Source organism: Conger conger, chromosome 12 (genome assembly GCF_963514075.1).
Source record: "Conger conger chromosome 12, fConCon1.1, whole genome shotgun sequence".
Taxonomy (NCBI): domain Eukaryota; kingdom Metazoa; phylum Chordata; class Actinopteri; order Anguilliformes; family Congridae; genus Conger; species Conger conger.
In genome coordinates this window covers 21,466,608-21,494,186 of record NC_083771.1, presented here as the reverse complement: position 1 = coordinate 21,494,186, position 27,579 = coordinate 21,466,608, and the positions used below count along the sequence as shown (strand labels likewise).

General features: G+C 46.2%; 1 protein-coding gene across 1 annotated transcript in view; it reads left to right on the top strand.

Annotated features, from left to right (window-relative positions):
- pitpnb (phosphatidylinositol transfer protein, beta) overlaps positions 1 to 25,001 on the top strand; it is a 41,042-nt gene extending 16,041 nt beyond the window's left edge. The window contains 11 exon segments of the mRNA XM_061262710.1: positions 1,401 to 1,498; positions 1,500 to 1,547; positions 4,598 to 4,689; positions 5,891 to 5,898; positions 7,187 to 7,261; positions 7,787 to 7,870; positions 14,655 to 14,732; positions 17,185 to 17,295; positions 17,559 to 17,681; positions 20,643 to 20,721; positions 22,685 to 25,001. Coding sequence (XP_061118694.1) covers positions 1,401 to 1,498; positions 1,500 to 1,547; positions 4,598 to 4,689; positions 5,891 to 5,898; positions 7,187 to 7,261; positions 7,787 to 7,870; positions 14,655 to 14,732; positions 17,185 to 17,295; positions 17,559 to 17,681; positions 20,643 to 20,690 — 765 coding nt within the window. The 3' untranslated portion in view covers positions 20,691 to 20,721; positions 22,685 to 25,001.
- Positions 25,002 to 27,579: the final 2,578 nt, after the last annotated feature.

Here is a 27,579-nt window from a genome sequence, read left to right as displayed (position 1 = left end):
TCACACATTGCCAGTGTGCAAAACTGGATGTTTACTAAAGCAATTAGAGTTTGTTAATCATTTGTGGAAGAGGCACAGCTGCTGTATCCCACTAAGTTTATGGACCTGCAGCTGCTGTGGACCCCAGGTCCCTAACCACTACTGCAGGGTCTGCTTGTGTGTGCGCGTGTGCGCGTGTGCGCGTGTGCGCGAGAGAGCGAGAGAGCGAGAGAGCGAGAGAGCGTGCGTGAGAGAGAGAGAGAGAGAGAGAGAGAGAGAGAGAGAGAGAGAGAGAGAGAGAGAGAGAGAGAGAGAGAGAGAGAGAGAGAGAGAGAGAGAGAGAGAGAGAGAGAGAGGAGAGAGAGAGAGAGAGAGAGAGAGAGAGAGAGAGAGAGAGAGAGAGAGAGAGAGAGAGAGAGAGAGAGAGCGTTTGTGTTTCTGCATATGTGTTGATGTTTATGCCCAGTATGTGTGCACGTGCGTGCATGAGTATATGTGTCCGTGTGCGTCCATAGTGCTGGGACAGGCTTGCTGCATTACCACTGAGACTCAGGATCAATACAGGCCACAATAGGCCCCTTGTTACCATGGAGGCAGCCGTGGGGTGGGGGGGGGGGGTGACCCTCTGTGGTACAGTCAGTCACAATGCAGAGCCTTACGAGTCGGCCCTGGCCCCCACAGTGCCGGTTTGACAAGGCCCCTAATCAGATTAGAGCCATTACACGTCTAGCGCCAAACCATTCCCCTTCCCATATGTTTGCCCATCTCCGGAAGTTTGCCCTCCGGATACAAGGACAAATTCCTCTCATCCGTCTCATCCACCTCAGGTTAATGCACAACCAACCAGGGCACTAACTGGAATGAGATGCCTTATATGGTGGGTGAACATTTATGCTGGACAGTTACGCCCTGCTTAGTCTAATGGACTGCAAGTCACTTTGGATAAAAAGCGTCAGCTTAATGTAACTAATGTTAAAGGTTCAATTCATTTTTGTTATATTAAAAATAAAAAACCTTTTTTTTTGGTGTGAGACACAGCATTCATTTGATTTGCTGGTAGTGACCTTTTCTGAATCTGGGAGTCTAAGAGGCTGGTTGTGCTGTCTGGGCCTTGGGCAAATACTTTCTTTTAAACACGTTAACCCTTTAGACGGCAATAAAATCCCTGCAGACATCCCAAGATCTGTGCGCCCCTTTGCTCCGAGTGCCCAATGTGCATTTTTGGTTTCATTAAAAATATTATTATTTGTATTTTAATTGTTGCTGTCATTCATTTGTTATGGTAAAATATATTATGTGCAACCGGGATCTACAACACCCAGTTGTGCCTCTGTTGTATGTCAGTCATGCTTCTCTAATTGGTTGTTGAACATCCTCTACCTCCCTGTCTGACTGTCATTCTGTCTGTCTACTCCCCACAGTACCAAGTAGGGCAGCTGTTCTCCGTGGCTGAGGCCAGCAAGAATGAGACGGGCGGGGGAGAGGGCATCGAGGTGCTGAAGAACGAGCCCTACGAGGAGGGGGGGGGAGAAGGGCCAATACACGCATAAAATCTACCATCTAAAGAGGTAAGGGGTTAAATAAGGACAATACACGCACAAAATCTACCATCTAAAGAGGTACAGGGTTAAATAAGGACCGTTTATACACAAAATCTACCATCTAAAGAGGTAAAGGGTTAAATAAGGAGCGTTTATACACAAAATCTACCATCTAAAGAGGTAAGGGGTTAAATAAGGAGCGTTTATACACAAAATCTACCATCTAAAGAGGTAAGGGGTTAAATGAGGACCGTTTATACACAAAATCTACCATCTAAAGAGGTAAGGGGTTAAATGAGGACAGTTTATACACAAAATCTACCATCTAAAGAGGTAAGGGGTTAAATAAGGACCGTTTATACACAAAATCTACCATCTAAAGAGGTGTAAGGGGTTAAATAAGGACCGTTTATACACTAAATCTACCATCTAAAGAGGTAAGGGGTTAGTTAAGGACAGTACACACACAAAATCTACCATCTATAAAGACGTAAGAGGGTAAATCAGGACACTTTTTGAACAACATATACTATTACTGATGGTAATAGGCACGCTCCTGTCTAAAACAAAAAGAAATGGTACTTCAACGTGGCAAAATTGATCTCTTGTACCTTGTATCTCTTACCATTTCTGTTGGCGTTGGTGTCATTTGTGTTTGTTCCTCCTGTCTTCTACTCCAGTCACTTTTCTTCATTAAGACTTGCATCCAAAATCCCAACAACTATTGTATCGATACGAGGTGGCAGTTTTTCAAAATGAAACCGCCAACATGCCAGCCTGATTAACATACTGATAGGCAGCAGCCAACCTCAAGTTTCTGAGGGGAAATGCAAAGTTTCATGGTCACTGCTGCTATTTATTGTTCAGAGACTCGGAAGTTAAAAGGTTGTATAAGGCTGGACGGAGCTTGAATGATTTGCAATCCAGCCATTACTGTATGTCACTTTGGATAGAAGTGTCTGCCAAATAAATGCAATGGTTCTCATCTCTGGGTTTAACTGATTTCATGTAGAAGTTGAAAGATCCAAGAGTATTTGTTACAGTGCAGAACCTTCATGACTTTTGCCCTCAAGAATAAAAATTGTGAATCCTGTGGTTGTAGTCTTTAAACCAGCTGCCACAATAGGTATACTGTGATTTAAGGTGGGCAGAGCCCAAAACCAACCGCTGAATGCTTGAACGAAATATAGATATAGTAAGCTATTTAGATCATATTATACCTCCTTGCCCTGGTATATAATTTCTGAAGGAATGGGAATCGTAATGAAATGGGACCTACTATGTAAGCTTGAAGTACAGACCATTTTTAAGATTCTGTCCTTCTTAAGCCTAATTTTGAGCTTCAAAAAAGGTCTTATCAGCAGAAATGTTGGGTACGTTGTTCATTTAATTAAGCAGGTTTCTGATTTAAACATATATGGTAAATAAAAAATATATAAAATAGCAAAAAAAGCAAGTCAGAACAGGTTTCAGTGCACAACTACTGTAATGTGACATTCAATCACTGAATTAAATGCTTTTTGGGGGGTTGGGATCATTCTATTTCAATTCAGCCTTTTCAGGAAATAAATTGAAATTCAACTCATTAATTGGGAGGAAAAGAACCTTCAGAACATTATCGCCGTTATTCAATTCAGGAACTACATTTCGGTCTGTTTGCTGAAAGGTCCCAATATATAGCTTCATGAAAAACACCTCTCGCCAAAGCTCCTTCTTTAACATTTTAAAAGCTGTGGAGTGTAGATAAGTTCAGCAGCCGAAGTAATGCTAATACTGCAAAATGTCCGCAGTCTCCGCCACACGCTCGGATTAGAGGTAGGGAGCTCATCCCAGATACATTGTGGAGGATAAGAAGTAGCTGGAATTGACTGAATCGAGTCTTTCATTAGCGGTTGCATTTTAAACGGTTAAAAGCTTGCAAACACCTTTGCTGCACAGATCTGATGCTGAGTGCTTGCCCACAAAGTAGTTGACCTTACAGAGATCTGTTTATGAGGGATTTCTGCATGCAAATGCTGGACCTGCTCTCACTCAGAATTAGCATCCAGACTGGTTCCCTTGGAAACCGTGACAAAACACACATAGGTCTGGATGTGCTGCTTTGCATTTGTGTCGAGGTGTTGCAATGCTAAACATAGCTACAGACGGAAGAAGGGAAGTGCTCTTTATCTAGCCTCACCTCAGGTATGTGTAGACCACACAGTTTCTCTCTTTTAGTATTCCTAATTGAACATATCTTTTTCCTCTTGTTTCAGGAAGACCAGATGTAGGTTAGCTTCTTGGCATTCAGTAGATGCTCTTATTTACATACAGGAGTGATGCAGTTCTAGACAAAGAACAGTGCCTATTCCTTCAAGATCACAGCGTCCTGTTGTAAGCCTCATGTTACCTTACAACAGGAAGTTATAGTCATAATGGGCACAGGAGGTAGAATGCAGCATTGTTAAGCATTGATGTTGGAGTTTCCAGTACAGTGACTCAGTTGCGCTCTGTGCTGATGGTAAACAGCTGGCATAGTGATACGCTAGTGTTTCCCTTTAATGCATTTCTCTGAGTGTCTGTAAAATGCACTATAAAATAGAATACAATTGATTTATGCCATAAAGCGGTATGGCATCCATTTGGGACCAGAAGTTATTGAATATGTTGGTCACACTTTACGATAAGGTTACATAAAATGGCATTAACCAATGTGTTAATTATGAATGAATGATGTATAGATGCATTTAGCATGAAAATAACTTTCATTTGTTAATATATTTAACTACTATATTTAACTATACTAATACTATATTTAACTACTAACTAATGGATTTGTTACATTAATATTTATTCCAACCAACCACAGGATAAACTTATAATTAGTTAACCATTAACAAATACATTGAAAAATAATATGAATTACATTAACACTAGTTACTCATTTGCCCATCATTCTTTTATATTAACAAAGCTGTATGGATTAACTTCTCAGGAGTTAGTTAGCAACTACATTAGGAAATGCCAATTCATTATTGTGTCACCCAGATGATTGTGTTTTGAACCCCCCCCCCCCCCCCACCCCCCCTCCCATGCAGTAAAGTTCCTGCGTTCGTGAAGATGATCGCACCAGAAGGAGCTCTGGTCTTCCATGAAAAGGCCTGGAACGCCTACCCCTACTGTCGAACCAGTGAGTCCACACCCGTACGCACCCATAAATACTGCCCCCTGCAGTTCACCATCAAGAGCTGCAGTCAATTCCATTCCTGATTCAGACAATGTGTATTCATTGAAAACATTTTTAGTTTTAATTTTATGTATTTAATGTAACCCCAGCTACTCCCTTTGCAAACCGATTGTTTTCGACATCAAGCGCATGGAGGGGTAAAAGTAGATGAAATGTCTTTCATTGTGCATTTTATGCAAGGTTTGTAAACCGCACTGTTAAAAATCTTTATGCTTTAACCTGATGCAATCACAACAAATGCACAGAAATACGCAAATATTTCTGAATCTGATTTTGTGTTTTTAACAATAGCAATAGTTTTTTTTTTTTCTATTTTCATTTTGTTTGAGTTCTGAGGGCATACAATGTCATATTTAGTTACATATTTAGTTAATACATTTATTCAGTCAGTTTATTCAGTTGACTAAAATGAAACTAACCTGCAGTTTTAAACTGCTGCAGCTAATTGGGTGAAGTGTATCAGACTCCAGTCCTGGAGGGCCACAGCATCTGCTGGTCTTTTGGTGTGTTTCAGCAGTTAATTAATTGAGCCATTAATTGGCTAGAGTCTGCACACCATTCCTATTTCCAATTCTAATTCTTTTCAGTTGAAAGGGAAACCCTGATAGCCCTGCCCTCCAGGACTGGAGTCTGAAAACACCTGACTTAGATGGTCTGCTCTGCCTTCTTGTGGTAAAACATGGTTACTGCATCAGCTGGTACACAGTCATTGTGGGTTCGTCAATGAACACCTTATGCTGAACATATGAACATATGCTGCAACCAAAGACCAAAATATATCACTGTGACCATTTTCAGGACCTTGAATTAGTGCCATTCTGTTTTCTCTTGTTCAGTAATGTTTTGTCCTTAACATCAGAATTCTGGGCTCATTTGTGTGTATTAAAGTAAAATAATTTAAACAAATTAACTACCTCAGCAGAGTCCAAGTTTTCTTTGTTTATATGCGATGGGTGTGTTGGGGCCGACACTACTTCTGACTTGATTACGTTACTCTAAAAATGTTTAGTCTGACGCAGACAGGAGCCGTTATTAGTTGTGTCTACCAGGCTGTTGTTTGTTTTTAGGCCACTTTGATGATTCTGATTGTTTTGGGTTTTCTCCTCTCTCTGTTTGTCCTGCACGCTTGCCGTACCTGCTGCAGTTGTGACGGTGAGTAACTTAAACGCCAAACATGACCCCTTTGTTTGCCACAAACCGTGTGATTGGCCATTGATTGCTTGATGGTGCCATTCAATGAACGCGTTTCCCTGCTGTTGTTAGTGTTGGTACCCAGTGGGCGTGGCTGTGGAGAGGAACTGGCACAATGTTTACCAGAGGAACCCCTGCCAGCTTACCCGCTCCACCTCTGCCAGAATTAAGCATAGAATTGAGTCTATTGTATCTCTGATGTTCTCCACTTTTGTAAATCACTCTAGATAAGTGATTGTAATGTATTGCTTCTGTACAATGAGCTTAAAGCCTATCTTTGCCCTTACTGTCTAAGCCACCAGAAGCTTTTATAATGGAGAATACTATAGTACTACTATACTAATATTAAATGTTTTATTTGTAATGGAAATTGTGGTAAAAACACTTGAATGACTGAAAATACGTCTTCCTGTTCCCTTTCTCCTGTTCATATGACTGAATCTATAATCACCCATCATTTCTCACTCTTGCCCACAAACAAGCAGAATCTCACACTGCATGCTCGAGTAAGCAAGGCATTGCTACCAGGTGTGTGTGCGTGTGTGTGTGCACGTGTGCACGTGTGCACGTGTGCGTGTGTGTGCGCGTGTGTGCGCGAGTGTGTGTGCGAGTACTCGAGTGTGAGAGACGGCACCGCATCAACTCTCTTCTCTTGGTCTTAGCCACACATTCCATGTCTCTGAACCAGTTTGCTGTTTTAATTCGTCATTAATTATTCATTTGATTTAATTAGTTGTTTGTGCAGTCTGAAGCCAGGTCATGCCCAGGCAGAAACACGAGCAGGCAGAGAATGGCAGGCCCTGTCACTCTTCTCTGCGTTTGATTTCTTCAGTCCTGAACAGGATTAATGTTCAGGATTCCTCAGGCCAACTCTCCCTGTCGGAGGAATTTAGCTTTGTTTAGTTTTAGTTTCACTCTGAAGAAGCTGAGCAGTGTCGCTCTTCAGGAACAGGTTCACTTTCCTCACCTGTGAAGGTCAGGCGACATCTGGTGGCCATTGCTGGTACTGCCAGTGTGACTGTTTTTGTGTAAGGAGTGTGGAATTATGTCCTTACAATGCACAACTGCAGGTGCCCTAACCCAGATTAATTTACAGAAAAAGCCTGAGGCCTTGGGTCAGATATCGACTGCAGTAACATTCTAATTTGAAGAGCAATTAACCCCCCCAAACAAAATGCAAATTGAATGGAAATGAAAAGTAGTTTTTGTGTTCTTTGAATTAACATATGCCCCCCTCCCTCCATTTCAGAATGAGTACATGAAAGATGACTTCTTCATTAAGATCGAGACGTGGCACAAACCTGACATGGGAACACTCGAAAACGTGAGTGCCTCCTCCTCTCTGTGTTCTGTATGACGCATATAAACACCCATCAGCCACAACATTAAACCCGCCTTCTTAAACCACCTTTTCCTGATTAAAAATGCTTTCAACTGTATAAACTTGTCTATGAACATGTTATATTTCATTATGTGATGTGCGTATTTGTATAAGCAGATAATTCTAAGTGAAATGCATTCAAAAGTTTGCAATATTGTAAGATCATTGGGAGGGGGTGGGGTGCATTGTTTTGTTATTTAAATATCTTGGTACGTACTGGTGTTCATGGTCATGTCTATTTTAAACAGGTGCTCCGTGACATGTAGAATTTTTCATATAAAAAAAAAAAAGAAATGATGACCACCCGCCATATTTCAAAATGCATTGGTTTCTATTCCTACATAAATCAGCAATTATCTTATTGTGATAGTATGATAATATTTCATGATCTTTTTCTTCATTGATAGTCTGATTTCTTTATTCCAGCCAGTCAGCCATTGACCCCGCCCCCTCTCCTCTGATTGGCAGGTTCACGAGCTGGATGCGGCCACGTGGAAGAGCGTAATGGTGGTGCCGATCGACATCGCCGATAAAGAGCCGATTGCTGCTAGCGTGAGTGCCCCTATGACTTACAGCTTTTTGTGTCCTGCAATCCTATTGGTCCTCGCATGTCTCAGTCACTGTCATTGTGTTGGTCCATGGTAACCAACCCTGTTCCTGCCAATCTACCGTCCTTTAGGTTTTCTATTCAATCTTAATTTGACACACCTGACCGTACTGATTAGCAGCTCAACAAGATCCCCAGCAGTTGAATTAGGGTTGGAGTGAATTCCTACAGGATAGTACAGTAGATCTCCAGGAACAGGGTTGGTTACTTCTGGTATTGGCCTATGGTTGAGAGCGCTTGACTTGGCTCTACCCACAACATTGTGATTTTTCCCAAAAGTAGTGACTGGCTGTTGGTTTATTAAAGCACATCTGTGGAATTTGAGTGGGTTTAGTCTGTGTCAGAGCCTCAGCTGGGTCAGGCTCATAGTGTTGGACGTTTATAAGTCAAACGAGGCTATCCTTCGTTCTGACCTGACCCCACCACACAGGCTTGTGTGCTGGGATGCTGTGTAGGACAGACTTTGGCGACACCTGGTGGTGACTGAGTAGTGGGGAGCTCAAGAGATTGAAATAATTTAATCCTTATTTCACTGTAGTGGGTACCAGGCTCCCTCGAAGAGGACCAAAAGTTCAGACACAAGCATAACTGCTTTCGCCGTTTACGTTTCGATGCTGTGTAGAACATGTGCGTCTCTGCCCAGATCGGGGCCTCTGCTCAGACCGTTTACCCAGAGTCAAAGGCTGCGGTTTTTTCCGCAAAGGACGTTGGTGCGATAGCCTTCCTGTCTTCTTCATCAGTTCCGCTGACCTCAGTATTGCCCGTGGACTGAGCTGCCGCAGTTTAGCACGGCAGTAAGGACTGTGGTGTCCTTGCTCCTGTGTCCCATCATGCCTTGGGATTACGGCGGTGGGCGGTTCTTTAAGGGAGCAGGTTCCTGCTCATCCCCACCGCTAAGTGCGAGGCAGGCTCAGATGGTGGGATTGGGCGGGGGAGGGGGGGAGGTGTGCAGGGGTGATCGCTCACGTCTGAGGCGAGGGTTCCCCTGTCTGGCAACGGCGGGTCAAAGGTAATCACACCAGAGGCTTGCATGGGCTTGATGTTTGAGCGGGAAAACTAGGGTCAAATCAAGCAGTTCCGTACCGTCCTTCTGGAAGCTCGACCGGGTCCTACCGGGTCTCATATTGTCAGAAAATAATACGGGGGATGCTAAAGGTCAGGGGGCGTTTTGCGAGGGGTCCTCTTGCTCCTGAGCAGGCTGTCTGTACTGTGGCTGTCTGAAATAGACTGATACTGCCACTGCAAGGATGTTTTGAAGGTAACATCATTGAAAGGCAGAATGAAAGGCCTAAAAAGCCTGATAATGAATGAGGACTTGGACAACCTCGCCCGAGGCTGCAGTCTTGTGGCTTGGCGTGCTGTGCTGTTTTTTTTTATTTTTTATCCCTGGATGTCCTCGGCAATGACACGCTAGTCTTTTTCTGCCATCAGCTTAATTTATTCCAAATCAGCAGAAGTAGTATTCGAAAGGATTCATGTGGGCTACGTTTAATCTGTCATTTTAAAATGTACTCAAATAATCATTTTAAAATAAGTAGCACTCGATGGATTCATTACATTAAAATAGGGGTCTGCCTAAGTACAAATTCCGGGTCCCAGGTTATTATTTTGAAATTAAAGCTCAATTCTTCTATTTAAGTGCATCACTGGTTTTAAAAAGTTTAATTCTTTACTTGATCAATGTGATTATTCCTGCTGTTGTGGGTTGCCTATATTGTTGTTGCGTGTTTGTGTGAGCCTGTTTCTGTCATTAAAATGGCAGTTCTACCCTCCTCCGTCTCGACGGCGTTCTTTCCGGTTCTGGTGCTGACCCGACTCGACCCACCCCACTTAACACGCCGCACTTCCTGCCCGGCCGGTAACGCAAAAACACCAGCAGGAAGGAGAATTCCCCTGGACTTCCTGTGACTGTGACCTCCTAATTTAATCGGGGGCTAACGCGACCCCTGAGTTGCGCTTGTGAAGTTGCCCCCGGGGGGCACGTGAAACCTGGAACATGCGAGGCGCGGGCGGACGCACGCCACCGGTCTCACGTGGGAGCAGTTTGGGAGGGGCAGAGCCCGGGGCGAACTCCGAGCAGTCACGGCAGGTCAGCCGTGGCGTGCAAAGCTCGCCGTCCGGGCTGCTCTTCTGATTTAGTCTCTGCCCCCCGCCACCTCTCCACCCACATAAGCGTTCTCTCAGGGAGGCCCGGGCTCCTCTCCGGCCCTGTGGCGTGTGTAACGTCGCCGCCCGGCTGAACGTCCGCGCAACACTGAAACAGTGTTGCGGCAACGTTTTGTTTCAGTTGAAAACCCTGGTCCCCAAGTGCTTCACTCCCCTTCCTGTGTTAAAGGGCTGAGACCGTACCGTGATGTTTTGAGGTTAGCTAGCACTTCTCCGGGACTCTGTTTTTACCTTTAAATGTGTAATTGGATCAATTCGGAGAGCCAGTTAATCCAGATGACCATCTGTCAGGCCACTCTGCAGTCAGACATGCAGGAGAGATCAAGAGAGTTCCCTTCAGGCTCTCCAGGAACAGTGTTGTGTACTGCAGTCTTACTGTGTACTGTGTGTACTGTGTGTGTGTGTGTGTGTGTGTGTGTGTGTGTGTGTGTGTGTGCTGCATATGAGTGTTTGTGTCCATGAAAGTTGTGAGGTTAAAGTGCACAAGTAATCTTGATCAAAGACTTTCAAGTAGGTTGAGGCTGGTTCTGCTGTGTGTTCTGGGACTCAGTAACCTGGTTCCCCTGAACCCCACCCCCACCCCCCGGGGTGTTAGAATGGAACATTCCGGCAGCTGTGACAGAGCCCAACCCAAGCCATGTGAGACACTCCACAGCGAGGCCTCGGGGGTGTTCCGTGGGGAGACATCAAGCTCTGCCTGACCGCGGCTCTGCCTGACCCAAGTGAACCTCCTCAGCCCAAACCGTCTGTGTGCGGTGCTGCATCAGAAATAGCATTAATAAATTTGTGTATTTTGGATTTAGAGTCGGGCTGTTCTACTGGCTCTTTATGGCATTTACACAACTGGGGATTTGGAGACCAGGTTTAATTGTGACCATGAGGTGGTGGGTTTTGAAATTTTTTTTTGCTGTCATTAATACTTTTAGTTAAACTGGGAAAGGAAATTTCAAGCATGTCTGGTCGTATGCTTGTGTGTTCATGTTGACCACACTTTGTTTTTGAATCTGTAGTATAGTTTTGTGTTCTTGAGTATGGTATGTGTGATATTTGTGAATTAGGAGTGCAACTAATTTTGCGTCTGTGTGTAGTTCTGTGTCACTGTGAGCTGTAAGTGTGTCGGGTGTATAGGGCGACCTGTAGCGTAGTGGTTAAGGTAAAGGACCGGGACGCCCAAGGTCGGTGGTTCTAATCCCGGTGTAGTCACAATAAGATCCGCACAGCCGTTGGGCCCTTGAGCAAGGCCCTTAACCCTGCATTGCTCCAGGGGAGGATTGTCTCCTGCTTATCAACTGTACGTCGCTCTGGATAAGAGCGTCTGCCAAATGCCAATAATATATATAATATAAGTGTGTAGTTCTCCTGTGTGTCACTGTGAGCTGTAAGTGTGTAGTTCTCCTGTGTGTCACTGTAAGCTGTAAGTGTGTAGTTCTCCTGTGTGTCACTGTGAGCTGTGTGTAGTTCTCCTGTGTGTCACTGTGAGCTGTAAGTGTGTAGTTCTCCTGTGTGTCACTGTGAGCTGTAAGTGTGTAGTTCTCCTGTGTGTCACTGTGAGCTGTAAGTGTGTAGTTCTCCTGTGTGTCACTGTGAGCTGTAAGTGTGTAGTTCTCCTGTGTGTCACTGTGAGCTGTAAGTGTGTAGTTCTTTCTCCTGTGTGTCACTGTGAGCTGTAAGTGTGTAGTTCTTTCTCCTGTGTGTCACTGTAAGCTGTAAGTGTGTAGTTCTTTCTCCTGTGTGTCACTGTGAGCTGTAAGTGTGTAGTTCTTTCTCCTGTGTGTCACTGTAAGCTGTAAGTGTGTAGTTCTTTCTCCTGTGTGTCACTGTGAGCTGTAAGTGTGTAGTTCTTTCTCCTGTGTGTCACTGTGAGCTGTAAGTGTGTAGTTCTTTCTCCTGTGTGTCACTGTGAGCCGTAAGTGTGTAGTTATTTCTCCTGTGTGTCACTGTGAGCCGTAAGTGTGTAGTTCTTTCTCCTGTGTGTCACTGTGAGCTGTAAGTGTGTAGTTCTTTCTCCTGTGTGTCACTGTGAGCTGTAAGTGTGTAGTTCTTTCTCCTGTGTGTCACTGTGAGCTGTAAGTGTGTAGTTCTTTCTCCTGTGTGTCACTGTAAGCTGTAAGTGTGTAGTTCTTTCTCCTGTGTGTCACTGTGAGCTGTAAGTGTGTAGTTCTTTCTCCTGTGTGTCACTGTGAGCTGTAAGTGTGTAGTTCTTTCTCCTGTGTGTCACTGTGAGCTGTAAGTGTGTAGTTCTTTCTCCTGTGTGTCACTGTAAGCTGTAAGTGTGTAGTTCTTTCTCCTGTGTGTCACTGTAAGCCGTAAGTGTGTAGTTCTGTCTCCTGTGTGTCACTGTGAGCTGTAAGTGTGTAGTTCTTTCTCCTGTGTGTCACTGTGAGCTGTAAGTGTGTAGTTCTTTCTCCTGTGTGTCACTGTGAGCTGTAAGTGTGTAGTTCTTTCTCCTGTGTGTCACTGTAAGCTGTAAGTGTGTAGTTCTTTCTCCTGTGTGTCACTGTAAGCCGTAAGTGTGTAGTTCTTTCTCCTGTGTGTCACTGTGAGCTGTAAGTGTGTAGTTCTTTCTCCTGTGTGTCACTGTGAGCTGTAAGTGTGTAGTTCTTTCTCCTGTGTGTCACTGTGAGCTGTAAGTGTGTAGTTCTTTCTCCTGTGTGTCACTGTAAGCTGTAAGTGTGTAGTTCTTTCTCCTGTGTGTCACTGTGAGCTGTAAGTGTGTAGTTCTTTCTCCTGTGTGTCACTGTGAGCTGTAAGTGTGTAGTTCTTTCTCCTGTCTGTCACTGTGAGCTGTAAGTGTGTAGTTCTTTCTCCTGTGTGTCACTGTGAGCTGTAAGTGTGTAGTTCTTTCTCCTGTGTGTCACTGTGAGCTGTAAGTGTGTAGTTCTTTCTCCTGTGTGTCACTGTGAGCTGTAAGTGTGTAGTTCTTTCTCCTGTGTGTCACCGTGTGTCCCGTTGCATCTGCAGTTGGTATGCATTGGCCGTCAGCATCAATGTGAAGCAATCTTTACTGAATTAAAAATTATTTGCCTCCTTTTGCTTCCATCCAACAGCGAAATTGGTCCTGGTTCTTTTTGATGTCAGAAGTAGCACCTTCCTTGTAGGCTTTTTAGCAACAGCCGTTAAGCTCTCTCCCTTGCCTAATTTTGATAGGTTTTTTTTCTATTTTGTGTTCCTCGTTAGCATCTTGCAGTCATTTAGAATAATTGATACATCTGGATCTATACCCTGCTCGGTTGGCCGGACTTGCTGTGGGTCCAGTATTTCGGTTTCTTTCCCTTCGTAAAGAAAGGGAGCTGCAGCCAGCATGCGGTTGCCAGATAAGAGGACGAATCCCTCAGCCCGGGGCCTGTAAACCCACAGCCTGAGGCAGGACTGTGAGAGCCAGCCATGCGCTCCGGGCCATGGCAGTTAGGACTCACCCGTGCGCTCGCTCCTAATTGGCCGTGCCATTTTATCTTTTGCCGCCATGGCTGTTGGCGCCAGTCAGAACGGGCGAGGGGCAGAAACCTCAGTTTTTGGGTGAGAATGTGGAAGTATTGCACTCTTTCACCTTTCCCAGTGTTTGTTGGTCTTTCCTGGCTGCTCATGACCCTTAAAATCTGCCCGTCGCCTCGGGGCAGAGTGAGGTTTATTTAACATCAGCGGGGCCCCGTTATCTGGAGCCATGTATATCTTCTACCCAGTTTATGGCAGGGCTTCTCCCCGCTCCCGCCCTCTGCTGTAAAAGAGCGCGACGTGTCCTGAGTGACAAGCCACTAGTGTCTGTCTGTCATGTGTCCTGTTCCCAGCCTGTTCCCAGCCTGTTCCCAGCCTGTTCCCAGCCTGTTCCCAGCCTGTTCCCAGCCTGTTCCCAGCCTGTTCATTAGGGAAGTTACGAGTCGGTCTAGAGCTAGTCGATCTTGCTCAGTATGACTGGCGGCCTTTTCAGAGAAAATAACAGGAAGTGGAAATTGCTGATCTCTGGCGAACTGGAAGGGTACAAAGATAGTTGTGCATTCAGCAAAGACTAAACATAAGCTTACGACTGAGGTCGTAACTGGGGTGTGGACCCATCTCCCATTGGGGGGAGGGCCTATCACGTTAGGGAGGCCTTATCTGGACTTAACTCTTGTCAGAATGTGAGGTTGATCCGGTTCATAGGACTAATAATGGGAGAATGAAGTCGCTAAAACCCTTTAATGCGTGTATTTACAATCGGCTGTCAGTCATGGACATGGTTTCAGCCAAATATGTTATCTCTACAGACAACCACAATGATTGGAACACTATGACTGGTTGTGTGCATTGCTCCGCCCATTTTTGGCTTCACCCAGTCTCATTTTCCCGCCATTGCATAGCAGCTTAAGGTCATGACCTTGGCAACGGGGTCCCTACTCCTAACACGCCACCTCCTAAGCATTTGTTTTTTTGGCTTGACCTCTGGAGTAGAAGGAACACTGCACCCTGTGTCTGGAACACACTATGGCCCTGGCCTGTTTATTTCTCATCCGTTCATGTGTAACCACGACAACCTGAGCCTAACTCTGCCCTTCTCTCTCTCTTTCTCTCTGTTTGTTTTTTCTGCAGGACTACAAGGAGGATGAGGACCCGGCGTTGTTCAAGTCGGTGAAGACCGGCAGGGGCCCCCTGGGGCCCAACTGGAAGGTAATGTCCGGGCCCCCGGCCAGGAACAGCAAATAGAGTCGAGTCGAGCTGCAGGCTCTGCGTAATGAAGACAAATCCCCGCTCTGCTTCTGCGAATTTGGTTTTTGGGGAAGCAAATGACCCCTCCTGCCAAAGAAAAAAGGATGTACAGGATCAGCTATTTTCTTTCTCTCCATCAAAGAGAATCCTGCACTGTCCTTTTACAAGGTCAAGGCCCGTGGTGGGTGGGCAAGTTGTCATGAACCCACAGTGGGTGGAGCTACAACAAGCTGTCAACAGTTGCTGGCCTATGTGAGCCAATCAAGGGGGTGATAGCCCTGTCCATCATCTCTGCTCACCTGATTCCCACTCTGATTAACACTGTCAGACTGTTTAATTCAGGTCAGACGGCCTTCTGTGACCTTTTTGTTAATATGCCTTGAATTCTACTGGTGAATGCTACACCAGAACTGGGTCAAATACATAATTGTTTTGGATTCAAGTGCCTGTCTGTGCCCGATTGATCTTGTCTGGTGCAACTGAGCCTACCGACCAGGTGGGGTTTGCACTTATTGAGAGTATTTCATAGATGTTCCAATAAACCAGACACGGTCAGAAAAGTGGAGAAAAATATTTTAATCCAAAATGATCGCGTATTTGACCTTGGTCTGAACTACGCACAGTGAAGTGTTGATGGATATGTCTCTGTGGGTTTTCACCCGCGTTCCCACCCACGCAGTGACACCTCCCTCCCACGCAGTGACACCTCCCACCCACGCAGTGACACCTCCCATCCACACAGTGACACCTCCTACCCCACCCACGCATTGACACCTCCCTCCCACGCAGTGACACCTCCCACCCACGCAGTGACACCTCCCTCCCACGCAGTGACGCCTCCCATCCACGCAGTGACACCTCCCTCTCACGCAGTGACACCTCCCTCTCACGCAGTGACACCTCCCTCCCACGCAGTGACACCTCCCTCCCACGCAGTGACACCTCCCATCCACACAGTGACACCTCCTACCCCACCCACGCAGTGACACCTCCCTCTCACGCAGTGACACCTCCCTCCTGCAGAGAGCGCCCCGACCTGGCGGGGGCAGTCTACACCATTCCATCTTCCCAAGCCCTTCATCTCCAATTTACAGAAACTGCTTCTAATTCCTATAGTCATGCAGCCAGCTGCCTACAGCACTATGCTGCCAGATTAGTTCCCATAATCCTCTGTTTTTCCAGGAACACTTGAAGGGAGAAAACTCTAGAAAAGTAAAAAAATAAAAAAAAATAAAAGAAATCTGTGCAACTTAAAAAATATCCTTTCTGTGTGTCAAGCAAGCTGAGTGTGTGGAAGGTGCCCTTCAAGCCTCATGAAAAGCGTGGTGTCCTCCTCCACCCCACCCGCCCGTCTCCCGCTGGCGGGAAGCCGAGTGAAGTCCCTGTCTATCTTCACACGCACACGCTCCTGGACTGTCAGCCCGCTGGAAATGTCCTCTTTTGTCTGGGTGGAAAAAAACGCCATGCTCTCCTACCACGGTTGTAGCTGTCTCTTTTTTAACCCTGCTAATCCGAACGTCCTCCAGGCCTGCGATAGACCGCTTTCAGTCTCGGGTCATTTGGTGTGTGTGGGGGGGGGGGGTTTGGGGGAGCTTGTCGATGTGTCATGAAACAATTCTTTAACGCGGAGGGGTGGGGGAGAGATGTCAGACGTTAATAAGATGAACGGTAGCTTTGGTAGAAGATATCCACACGTTGTTTCAGTTATAGGACCACACAAATGGGATTCCTGTCCAGGCTGTGTGACTGCCTCCCCATCTCTTGTGGAACCCGTCCAACCTGGTTGAAATATGTCATTGTTTTTGATTCAAATACTTTTCTACACTCTGCTGAGCTTGTTCAGTCTATAGGAACCTACAAAATACTCTTAAAAGGTGAGAACCTCACCTTCTGGTCCTCTTGGTTGACTCGGTAGCACCAGGCATGATCAAATCAAGTACTGAAAAGTATTTGAATCCAAAACAATTACGTATTTGACCCAGGTCTGGAGTCCATACACGTCCTTCACGATGCGGGTGGATTTTAGCCCGAGTGCCTGGTCTAGGATCAGAATGAAAGTGCTTCAGTAAGTGGTTGGGGTTAGGACTGAGGAAGGGCAAGGTCACTCGAGATGTTTTGTGTGAGGGGTTGGGGGTTGCAGGGAGGGGAATATAAAGTACCTTTAGATGCTTCTCATTCACCCATTCATACACACACTCACACACCGACGGCGATTGGCTGCCATGCAAGGCGCCGACTAGCTCGTCAGGAGCATTTAGGGGTTAGGTGTCTTGCTCAGGGACACTTCGACACAGCCCGGGCGGGGGATCGAACCGGCAACCCTCCGACTGCCAGATGACTGCTCTTACTGCCTGAGCCATATCGGCCCTTCTCCAGGAAGGGGTCATTTTGAGTGTGTGTGTTTTTGCCGCAGGAAGAGCTGCAGAACACGCCCGAATGCCCGCACATGTGCGCCTACAAACTCGTCACCGTCAAGTTCAAGTGGTGGGGCCTGCAGAGCAAAATAGAGAATTTCATCCATCAGGTAGATCTTTCCCTCGCTCTCACTCTCTGTATGTGTGTCCCTCTCTCTTTCTCTCTGTCACCATACTACAATAAAATACACTTTAGTGCAAATTAAGTACAGTGCAAATCTGGAAAGGTTATTTCAAGAGGTATATCTGATTCTCTTTCCAATGGTTTTCATAAACCTCTGACTTGAGGGTATGTAATTGCAATGTGTAATTGTAAATCGCTAGTTTAAAAGAATGGAGGTTATCACGGTCTTAACCCCCCCCACCCCAACAGCAAGAGAAGAGAATCTTCACCAACTTCCACCGGCAGCTGTTCTGCTGGATCGACGGCTGGGTGGAGCTCACCATGGAGGACATCCGACGCATGGAGGACGAGACGCAGAAGGAGTTGGAGGAGGTGCGCACCCCCCCCACCCCACCTCACCGCGTTTTCACAAGCGGTTTCACTTCTTTTCTGCCCATGCATTGTCATATCAGTGAATAGTTTGACTGTACACACTGGAATGACTCACCTGACCGCCCTGTTTCTCCCCTCGTGTGAGGCGCGGTGTGCGTGAGGCCGCACTGTGGGGCCTGTGCTGGCGGCTCCGGAGCATTCTATAGTCTGTTCCGTAACCTCCGTTTATGTGCTCGCGCGTTATTGGTGTTGAACGCGTTCCCGAGCTTTCCGTTTCAGCCCAACTGGGATGAGCTTTTAGGCCCAAATTCTTTCCTGCTCTCCCCTCCCCCTCCGCCTCCCCCTCCGCCTCCCCCTCCGCCTCCCCACGTGGTGAAAGATGATACGGACGCACTCGTTCAACTTTTACGAAATCCCTCATCCCTTCGAGAGCTTTGTAGCCCTCTTGGCCAAGTAGACGTCGCTTCTCGTAGGGGAACCGTAATAAAAAAAATAACTTTTTTTCTCTCCCCCCAGACGCTGAGTAAAGTTTATGTAAGAGTTTTGAGCCGTGCTCGGTTCAGGTCAGCCAAACTCCCCCACACCCTTAGTGTAAATGAATACATCTTTGCTGTGTGTTATATACATTACTGAAGCGTAGTCGCTGCTTTTCTGCTATAAGGCTTCCTTATATGCTCATACTTGTATGCTCATAACTTCGGTTATATTTAGCATATTCTAAAAAAAAAAGAAGAAAAAAAACAGAAAAAAAAAACATTTGCACTTCGTACCAGTCGCAGTAGTGTGTGAAGGCTCTTTCACAAGTCTTCTTTGAGATCCAGAGACTCTCAGAACAGACGGTAGAAAAATCCCCCAAGCTTTTTAATAGATAATGTAACATTAGCTTAACGCAGGTAAACGAAGTCCATAACAAACCGCTGTATGATCGTTAAGAGATGCTAACTGCCTGCTGCAAAAAATACATCGGTTTTCACCCCGGCGAAGTGCATGGTTTGCGCGAGATCAAATTCTGGCAGTCAAGGGTTTGAAAGCAGAACGTCGTCATGGTTACACGGTCATGAAGTCACAAATGTGCTGTGGTGATAGGGAGCCCAGAACGTCCAATGCTGCCGCCATGAGGTTTCAGAGCTGTCCGTGTCTGTGCAGTACTAATCAACCTCCAGCCCCCATCAGCGCCTACACCCGAAGATCCCCCCCTTTACTTCCTGCCAGTCAAACCCCTTTGGGTTTCATGATTTACTGCTAACCTACTTTCCTCAGTTTACAGTTTACAGTTTGGCAGACATTTTTGCCTAAGAAACCCACCAAAATTTTTTTTTGCCAATATTTAATACACAGTTAAAATAGCTTAAAGGGAAAAACATTAGTCTTATCGCTGATGAGTGCTTTTTGATTTATGAGTGATGTCGTGTGATTACTGGACACGGACACGATAGGGCAGGAGGAACAGTGCTCGATCAGGGGAAGGTTCCGGACAGTTTAACTCCCCACACCCTGCCTCGTCGTTAACGTTACCGGCGTGGAGAGGGCTTTTCGGCCCTGGAACAGAGTCCACCCCCCCTGCGGAGCGTGATGGTCTGTGACCAGGTTGAGCCCCGTCAACGCTGAAACCACTGCACTGCCCCACTCCAAGCTCAGCTCGCCTAGCGACGTACAGCTCTGAATGAGCTCGGTTATGAAGTGGCCCTTTATAAAAACAGAGTCGCTATGCAGCGCGGGCCCTTTGCCTCTTGTCTTTCCATTCCTTTATCAGAATAACAAGGGAACACTGCGCATTCATTGGATACTGAGTGCCAATGGGTTATATATACATTTTATTACAGTACATTCAGGCACGTAGCCTGGCGGTCTTATCCTGAGCAACTTGCACCACTCGCATTCTTTAGATACAGACTATTTGCACAGCTGTGTGTCGTACTGGAGTAGTTCAGTTGTAGTTTAAGTGCCTTCAGCTCTGGGGAACATCGGCAGTGCCTCTACGGGAATGGAACATGCGGTTCCCTCAACATCGTACATTTCTTCCGTTTACCCTGCCATTTATTTACGCTTTCCTGAACACTCATCGGTCTGCTGTGAACCCAACCGCCACCCCTACCGTTGAAATAAATGGTTTGTCCCTCTCTGTTTAAAGTGATAGTGCGCATGTTGGGCTCCCGGACCGCTCCATTCGGATGGGGTGGGGCCTGCAGAACTCGCAGGACCAAAAAAAACAACACACTCATGAAACCGATTGACTTTGTTCCGCCTAGCGACTCACATTTTTATTAGTTGTGTATTCAGAAAGGACGGTTTAAGGGTTTTGTGTTTTAAAGATTATTTTCCTCCTGAATAACTAGCGTCCATGTCTGGAGGTTTAGGAGAGATATTACAGTCCCTGATCCAGTGTAGTGTACAATTCTTTCCTACGTACAAATTTTTCTGCACATTTCCGGTTCCGTCACTCTCCACTGCCAAATAACCAATCGCTTACAATGTTCAGTTTTCCAATCAGATCTACTTATTTAAGAGAATGTTTATCCACATTCAAAGACCAGCTAGCTTTTTGGACCATACCGCGGGTCCGTAGAAGGCATTAATGCAAGCTACCTACTTATTATTAATTATATACTTTTAAAAGCTGTATTAAATGTACTCAACCTCACTTTGTGTACCTGCACATACAGTTAATTCACAGACTATTTAAAGCAATATGTTAAAAAAGTAACAAGATGGCCGATCCAGTCCAGTGCTGAGGAACCGGAAATGCTGAGGCAAAATGATACGCTGGGAAGAATTGCTTTGTTGTGATCTTTTCATGATGATGTATACTGACCCGGCCAACCAGGAATCAAGGATCGGCGCTGACTCCGCCCCCTCGCACAGAGGGCTCCGCTGGTTGGTCCCGGTCTCATTACTAACCTCCCCCCCCCCCCTCGAGGGGTGGCCTCTGATTGGCCGCTGACAGTGTCATTCTGCGTCTAGATGCGTAAGAAGGGCACCGTGCGGGGCACGACGGCTGCTGAGGAGTAGCCCCGCCCACTGTAGCTCAGGGGCCCACAGAGTAAGTCCGGGGAGGGGGGGAGGGGCTTAGTGACGGGCGTCTCCTCCACCCGTTCCGCTCCGCCTCCACCCGTCCGTCTCATTCCTCCTCTCTGGGATCCACCACTCTGCTTCCAGCCCTGCCTGTGGGGGGGCGGGCTCAAACTCACTGCCGTGGAGGGCTGCCTGTACGCTGGTTTTTACTCCAGACTCTCGGATAATTATGTAATCCGTTCAGTTACTTGCTGAATTAGGCTTTGCACATGATGTGTAGCTTATCAAGGGGAATCTCTTATTTGTCTTGTCTAAAATGGCAACTGTTGCTTAAATTCTGTGTTTTTCCATCTATATGTCTGTAAGATTAATTGGAATCCATTAAGGCAGCATTAATTGGTTGCCAGTGAAACCTTGCCCGTCCTCCTTGGTGCAGTGGAAGCAGTGTGTGTGTGTGTGTGTGTGTGAGAGTGAGTGTGTGTTTTGGTGTTTTGGTATGTGGCGTATGATGGCCGCACACAGCAGTCCCTGTCCGTCTCTCTCACCAGATGTTCACCTCTGTCCTGAGAACATACTCATCTGCTTTGAGACTAACATTTCTTTTACCATCGTGTGCGTCTTATTTCCTGCATACGTTCATCTCTCACAGGGTTTGTTTTGTGTACGACGGTGTTCTGAAGGGTAAAGTGTACGCTGTGGAAACCGGCAAAGGGGCCTTCTTCAGCAGTTAAACGATCTGTACTGAGAACAAAGCCATGAAAGGTTGAACTGTGAAGATCCCCAACCCATTTCTCATCACTTTATGCCCGGGGTACTTGGGGAGAAAGCGTCAGTCTCAGTGTACATTAGCGTACCAGCTCAGTAACAGGGAAGAACCTTCCCAAGGGGGTGTGGGGAGGGTCCCTTTTGCAGTTAGCGGGCTCCTCAGTCAGCCAATCAGCTTCCTGCATGCGCTGAGATCCATTTGCCACCTCCACAAGGTTCACCGAACTCCTCCCAATGTCACTAGCAGGTGGCAGCATCACAGAACAACGTAACCTGGACTGTTGCTCTTGCATGACTGTGTTTTGGGGGGGTTTTCTGTGTGAAATTTTTAATTATTTCCTGTGTTACTGTGAAAAAAAATTATTCCCTGTAAATAACTTTTTCTTGGAGGGGGTTGTGGGGGATTGCTCTGTGTGTGGCACTAACTACGGTCTTGCCTGACCTTTCCGTCTTGTGGCATGCGCACTAACACCTCAGTGGGGGAGTGGAAAAACACTCCGGAATGTTCTGAGCTATCATGCAAATGGAATTCTGCACCTGAAAAAAGCCTGCTGGCGATGGGGGAGGGAGTGAAGGAGAGAGGGAGCGAAGGAGGGAGGTCCTGAAGGTGAGGGATAAAGGGACAGGAGGAGAGAGAGAGAAAGGAAGAGAGTGAAAGGGAAGTGATATTCCTGTTGGTTCCGCGTGTGGGGATGGTAACCCTGCGTTGCAGTTGAGCTGCAGTCAGACTGGCCTGTGACTGGCTCTGCGGTGGTAGAGTGATTATGTCGTGGTTTAATAATGCGTGTAGCTGCAGGGCAGGGTGGGAGCTGGAGTTTAAACTCATTCTGTAGGCCAGGTTCAGTGTTCCCGGGCCCCATTGCTGGCAGGCCTGGCTCAGTGTGTTCAGTTCCAGGCCCCTCTTACAGACGGTGATGATCCCTGTTCTTGTCTCTCCTCTCTTCCTCTCTCTCTCCACATTTTTTGTCTCTGCCCTCTGTCTCTCTCCCTCTCACACCACCTTCCTCTCTTTCTCTGTTTTCTCTCCCTCTCTCTCTTTCACTCACATTCCCTTGCACTCTCACCCTCCCTCTCTCATGCCACCTTCCTCTCCTTCTCTCTCTCGCCACCTTCCTCTCCTTCTCTCTCTCGCCACCTTCGTCCCCTTCTCTCTCCCTCCCTCTCCCTCCCTCTCTCTCTCTCTCTCTCTCTCTCTCTCTCTCTCTCTCTCTCTCTCTCTCTCTCAGCTTCGTAAATCAGGTCAGGTTCGAGGCACCAGTGCTGCGAACGAGCAGTGAGGCATAAAAAGCAGAGAGATAGGAAAACGACCCCAAACCCTGACCCCACGGCAACGACGAAAAACCCAACCACAGCGACGGCAGAGACAGCGCAGAAAGAGCGGCCATGTTTCTGGCTGCTTTCCCTTTCCTCACGGAGTCTGGGGGCTGTGTTTCATCAACAGTACTGTACCCAACCTCAGCGGAAGGTCCCATTGACACAAAAATGCATTGTATAAAAATAAAGTATTTTTTAGAATATATGCGCACTTGCTGCAGATAGTGTAAATAGCCTGTGCTACACCAGTTTCCTGCAACAGCGAAAAAACATTTAGAAAAGAAACCCTTTTAGAAAAGCCTCACTCATGGATGTCATAGAAAACCATTTACCAAAACGAACCTTAATTGGCACGATATCATCTTGACAGGTATTGGACCAATTCCTTTCTCAGTTTTGTTTTCCAATGAGTTCATGTTAATTGTTGAGTTTGTGTGTTCATGGCTGTTCAAATATTTTATTTTCTTTCTTTTTTTCGGTTTGTTTTCGTGTGGTTATTGTCCCCGGACAGAATGTGTCTGAATGGTTTCCCAAACTGACATTAGCCCTGCCCACGTCTCATCCCATGGTGACGCACAGGCAGGTAGAATTGCTTGAAAGCCGTTTCAAACCGGATTTTATTTTAACTTATAACTTCTGTTCCTTACTGCCGTCCTTCACTGTCTTACATTATAAGATTTTGATTATTATATGTTATAATTATACAACAGAGACCCCCCCCCCCCCTCCCAGAGAGGGCAGTCTGAATGCTTTTCAGCGGAAGAGACTTGGGGGCGGTGGGCATACTGCAAACTTGGGGTTCTGCATGTTTACAGGTGAAGATTTAACCCCCACGCCCAGCACCATCACCCCTGTCTCTGCAGGACATAACCACACACCCACCCCTCCTGTCCTCCACCCCACCCCCGCTTGTTGAAACTAGAACAATCTGGGTCTGCTGACCCCCAAATCCCCACCCCAGATCGACTGGTGGGGCATGGCCATTTTAGCATCTTTACAGTGTATTTATTATCCTCATTTTTCTGTGTAAGGAAAGCGCACTCTGCTGGGCCGCACTGTGGGACTGCCCAGCTGCGCTGCGGAATACATTTTTCTAAGCTAGCTCCTCTCTTCCTGGACTCCCGGAGGACGTTTTCCGCCTTCAGACTGACGAGGTGTCGTTTCGGGGAATGCAGGGCGATGCGGTTTGGAGTACACGCATGTCTCCTCGGTTTTTTTTCCCCCCTTCTTTGGCTAGGCGTTGATCGATCATGCAGTGGTCAGAGTGCACTTGTTAACTGTCGCGCGTTTGTGTTTTATTTTTCCCCACCCCCCCGTTTCCTTTTTAAAGATTTGTTCAGGCGTGTTGGCCGCGGACTGAGAAGGCGCACACACAATGACTCGCTCTCGAGCCAGCGAGGAAGAGCGTCGCCCTCAGACCTGGGACAAATACGCTAATTGTTTTGGATTCAAGCGCTTTTCTCTGCCTTTACTGAGCTTCTCTGGTGTATTCGGAACCAATGAAATGCTCTTGAAATGTTCGTCCGGTTCTTCTGGTTGGCTCAGTCGCACCAGGCATGATCAGCCGAGCACAGAAAAGTATTTGAATCCCGAACGATGACGTGTTCGACGCAGGTCTGCTCGGTGTCCGAGGTGCTTTAACCACAGCCGCAGTCTGGATTGTCATGGTAGCGCACAAAACGGAGAAGAGAAAAAAATAAAAATGGTTAAACCTGGCTCTGATTCGCTGGCTCTACATTCTCAAATCGAGTGTGGCGTTTTCTCTTGGTCGAAATTTGTCGCTTAAAAATAACAGTGCTGGCCAATCTAAAAGAAAATGTATATGTAGGCACGATGCAGAATTAATCAAACTCACGCCAAAAGGGCTATCTTGGTGGTTACTCCGCCCTCCACCACCACACCCTCCCTCGCAGAATTGCTCTGTTTCACCAGCAGGGCGGCGACAACAGTAGAGAACAGTACTCTACATGCACTTCATCAGCCTCTGCTACGGTCTGATACCATCAACAGTGCAAAAGAGCGCGCTATTCTGTTTGAATTACTCCAAATGTTTTTTTTTTTTCTTTTAAAAGTTTAAATCTTGTCATTTATTTTCTAAAACTAGCTCGATCAATGAATGAGGTCTGTTTGGTGTAAAAACCTCACGAGGTGCTACACAGGAATGCTATTTTATCCTCACCGTATAGTTAACTCTTTTACTTGCAACAGTTGGGTTTGGTGTATAAGGGGGTGGGGGGCGGTTTGTTGCGGGGGGGGGGGGGGGGGGGATGGGGGTTGCTGGGAAATTTGAGAAGAATAATTCAAAGAATAACATCTGTACAGTATATTCATGACTGAAAACTTTACTTGGAAAATCAACTACTGTTAATTTTCATTTAAAAAAAGGATGCATTTAAAGATTTTGATCATAAGTTGAGATTCAGGGGAAATTGTAGTGAATGTATGATGTTATATTTTTGTTTTGTTTTTTTGTTGTTTTTGTTTGTTTCAGCCTCTGAGCTGTAAACAAAAAAAGGTCTAGACAATGGAACTTAACAGAATATCCAATAAATTTCAACATGAAACTGCTTGTGTGTTTCTGACTACTAGTGAGACGCTACCATCAACCATGTTGAACTCCGATTACAAAATCAAGAAGTGTACTTTGTGTCTTTTTTTTTTTTTAATCTTCATTTCCAAAAACGCAAGAAAATACACATGAATTTAAAATGTGTCCATAATAAAAATTTGATGTCAGTGATGCTTGTGAATGTTATTTTATGTTATTTCTGTGAATGATTATATCATCATTCATCATATGAATAATTGATCATTGGCTATCAGTTCTGTATTCTGATGAATATGTATGGATTCTTTATACTGAATGCAATTACCGGTAAATGCAGTATCTCAAGAGGAGCAATATAATTCATAGTATTTCCTCTGCAATATTCCCTCCGTGTTGCATATAGCACTAGGTAATGCAAAAGCCCAGCATATGATATTCGCACTGTATTTTGAAGTTGAAACAACATTAATGATTAATGCATTGCCAGTGATTTTGTTTCAGAACCTACAGGGTATCCATGATGACTATGAATGTGCTTGTTAATGCAAATATTTAATCAGCCAATCATTTGGTAGCAACTAAATGCATACAAGCATGCAGACATGGTCCAGTGGTTCAGCTGTTTTTTGGACCAAATGTCAGAATGGGGAAGAAATGTGATCTTAGTGACTTTGACCGTGGAGTGACTGTTGGTGGCAGACAGGTTGGTTTGAGTATCTCAGAAACTTCTGTTCTCCTGGGATTTTCACTCTCAACATTCTCTAGAGTTTGCAATGAATGGTGCGAAAAACAAAAAGCATCCAGTGAGCAGCAGTTCTGTGGTCAGAAATGCATTGGTAATGAGAGAAGTCAGAGGAGAATACCGAATAACAAATAACCACACATTACAACAGTGGTATGCAGAAGAGCATCTCTGAACACACAATCCGTCAAAAGCTCTTGAGTAAAATAAAATTAAAAAATTAAATGCTCAGTGAGTGTAAATTAAATTTGATACAAACACTGAAATGTGAATGCAGTGAGCTGCTTTGCCTTCAGGCCTGCTGAAATTCGGTCACAATCCCTTTCACTTACACACACACACAATCACACACACACACACACACACCCTTACACACATCCTTACTGCAGGTAGGTCACCGGAGAACTCTTTCCATGGACGATCTGGAGCTTCCCAGCAGACAGGGAACTGTTGTGTCGTCGGTTTGATCGTGGTTGATGGTAATCTGCCATTTATAAAGGGCCAGTTCTGTGGTAATTTGAGCTGAGGTTTCAGTGGGATATTTGTAGACCACAGTGAATTAACTTGTTGCCTCATCTTCTCTTAATTCCTGATCCAAAAGCTGACAGTAGTGTCCCCATCCAGACTGGGGCATTGGGTTTCCTGTGGTCCTGAAGGAAGACTTTACAGGGCAGCCTATAGTCTAGTTGCTTGACTTGAGACCCAGGGGATTGGTGGTTCAAATGGCAGTCTAACCACAGATCCATGCAGCTGTGGGCCCTTGAGCAAGGCCCTTAACCCCACATTGCCCCAATGGAGATTTTCCCCTTCTCAGTCAGTTCTCAGTCAACTGTAAGTTGCTTTGAAAGTGTCAGCTAAATAGCAAAGTATTATTTGTTATAAATACAGCATCTCCTCAGTCTGTTTGTTAAACTGAGTGTGAAGCGTTTGCCTCGGTCTGGCTTCTGAACAACCCTGGCCAGTAAACTGCTGTGTGATTTGGAGCAATACCTGGCGTGGGACACTTCAGTGGAGAGTACAGACTTGTTTACACCTTCCCGAAATCATAGTACAACTTGCAGTTCCTTTCAAGGAATGCTGTTTAAGAGCCAACTGGGCGGTGGGCCCCCTTCCCTCCTCTCCGGGCCCCTGGTAACTCTCTCCCTCCTGGGCTCTCCCCCGCTCCCCGGACACCTGCACCTTTCCTCCCTCTTTGCCTCATTCTTCCACTCGACCTTTGCCCCCTCACTCCCTGATTCTGGAGTCCGGGGGCCGAGTGTAACCACTGCCCTGCTTTCGCCTATGAGGTCGGGGGGCGGCTCCTCTTCTGTGGGAGCAGGAGTGCAGTGGTGTCCAAGGGCCTCAGGAGGAACTGTGGGGGGTTTTTAAACAACATTCCTGTCTTGTGTGTTTGTAACACCCGCTCGTAGCTGTCGGCGCCTTTGCCGAAGCATTCGTTCAGGAGAGGCGCGCATTGGCCCCGCCTTCAGCTCAGCAAAAGCATCGTTCGTCTTGACCATTGGCCAGCTCAGCTTCAC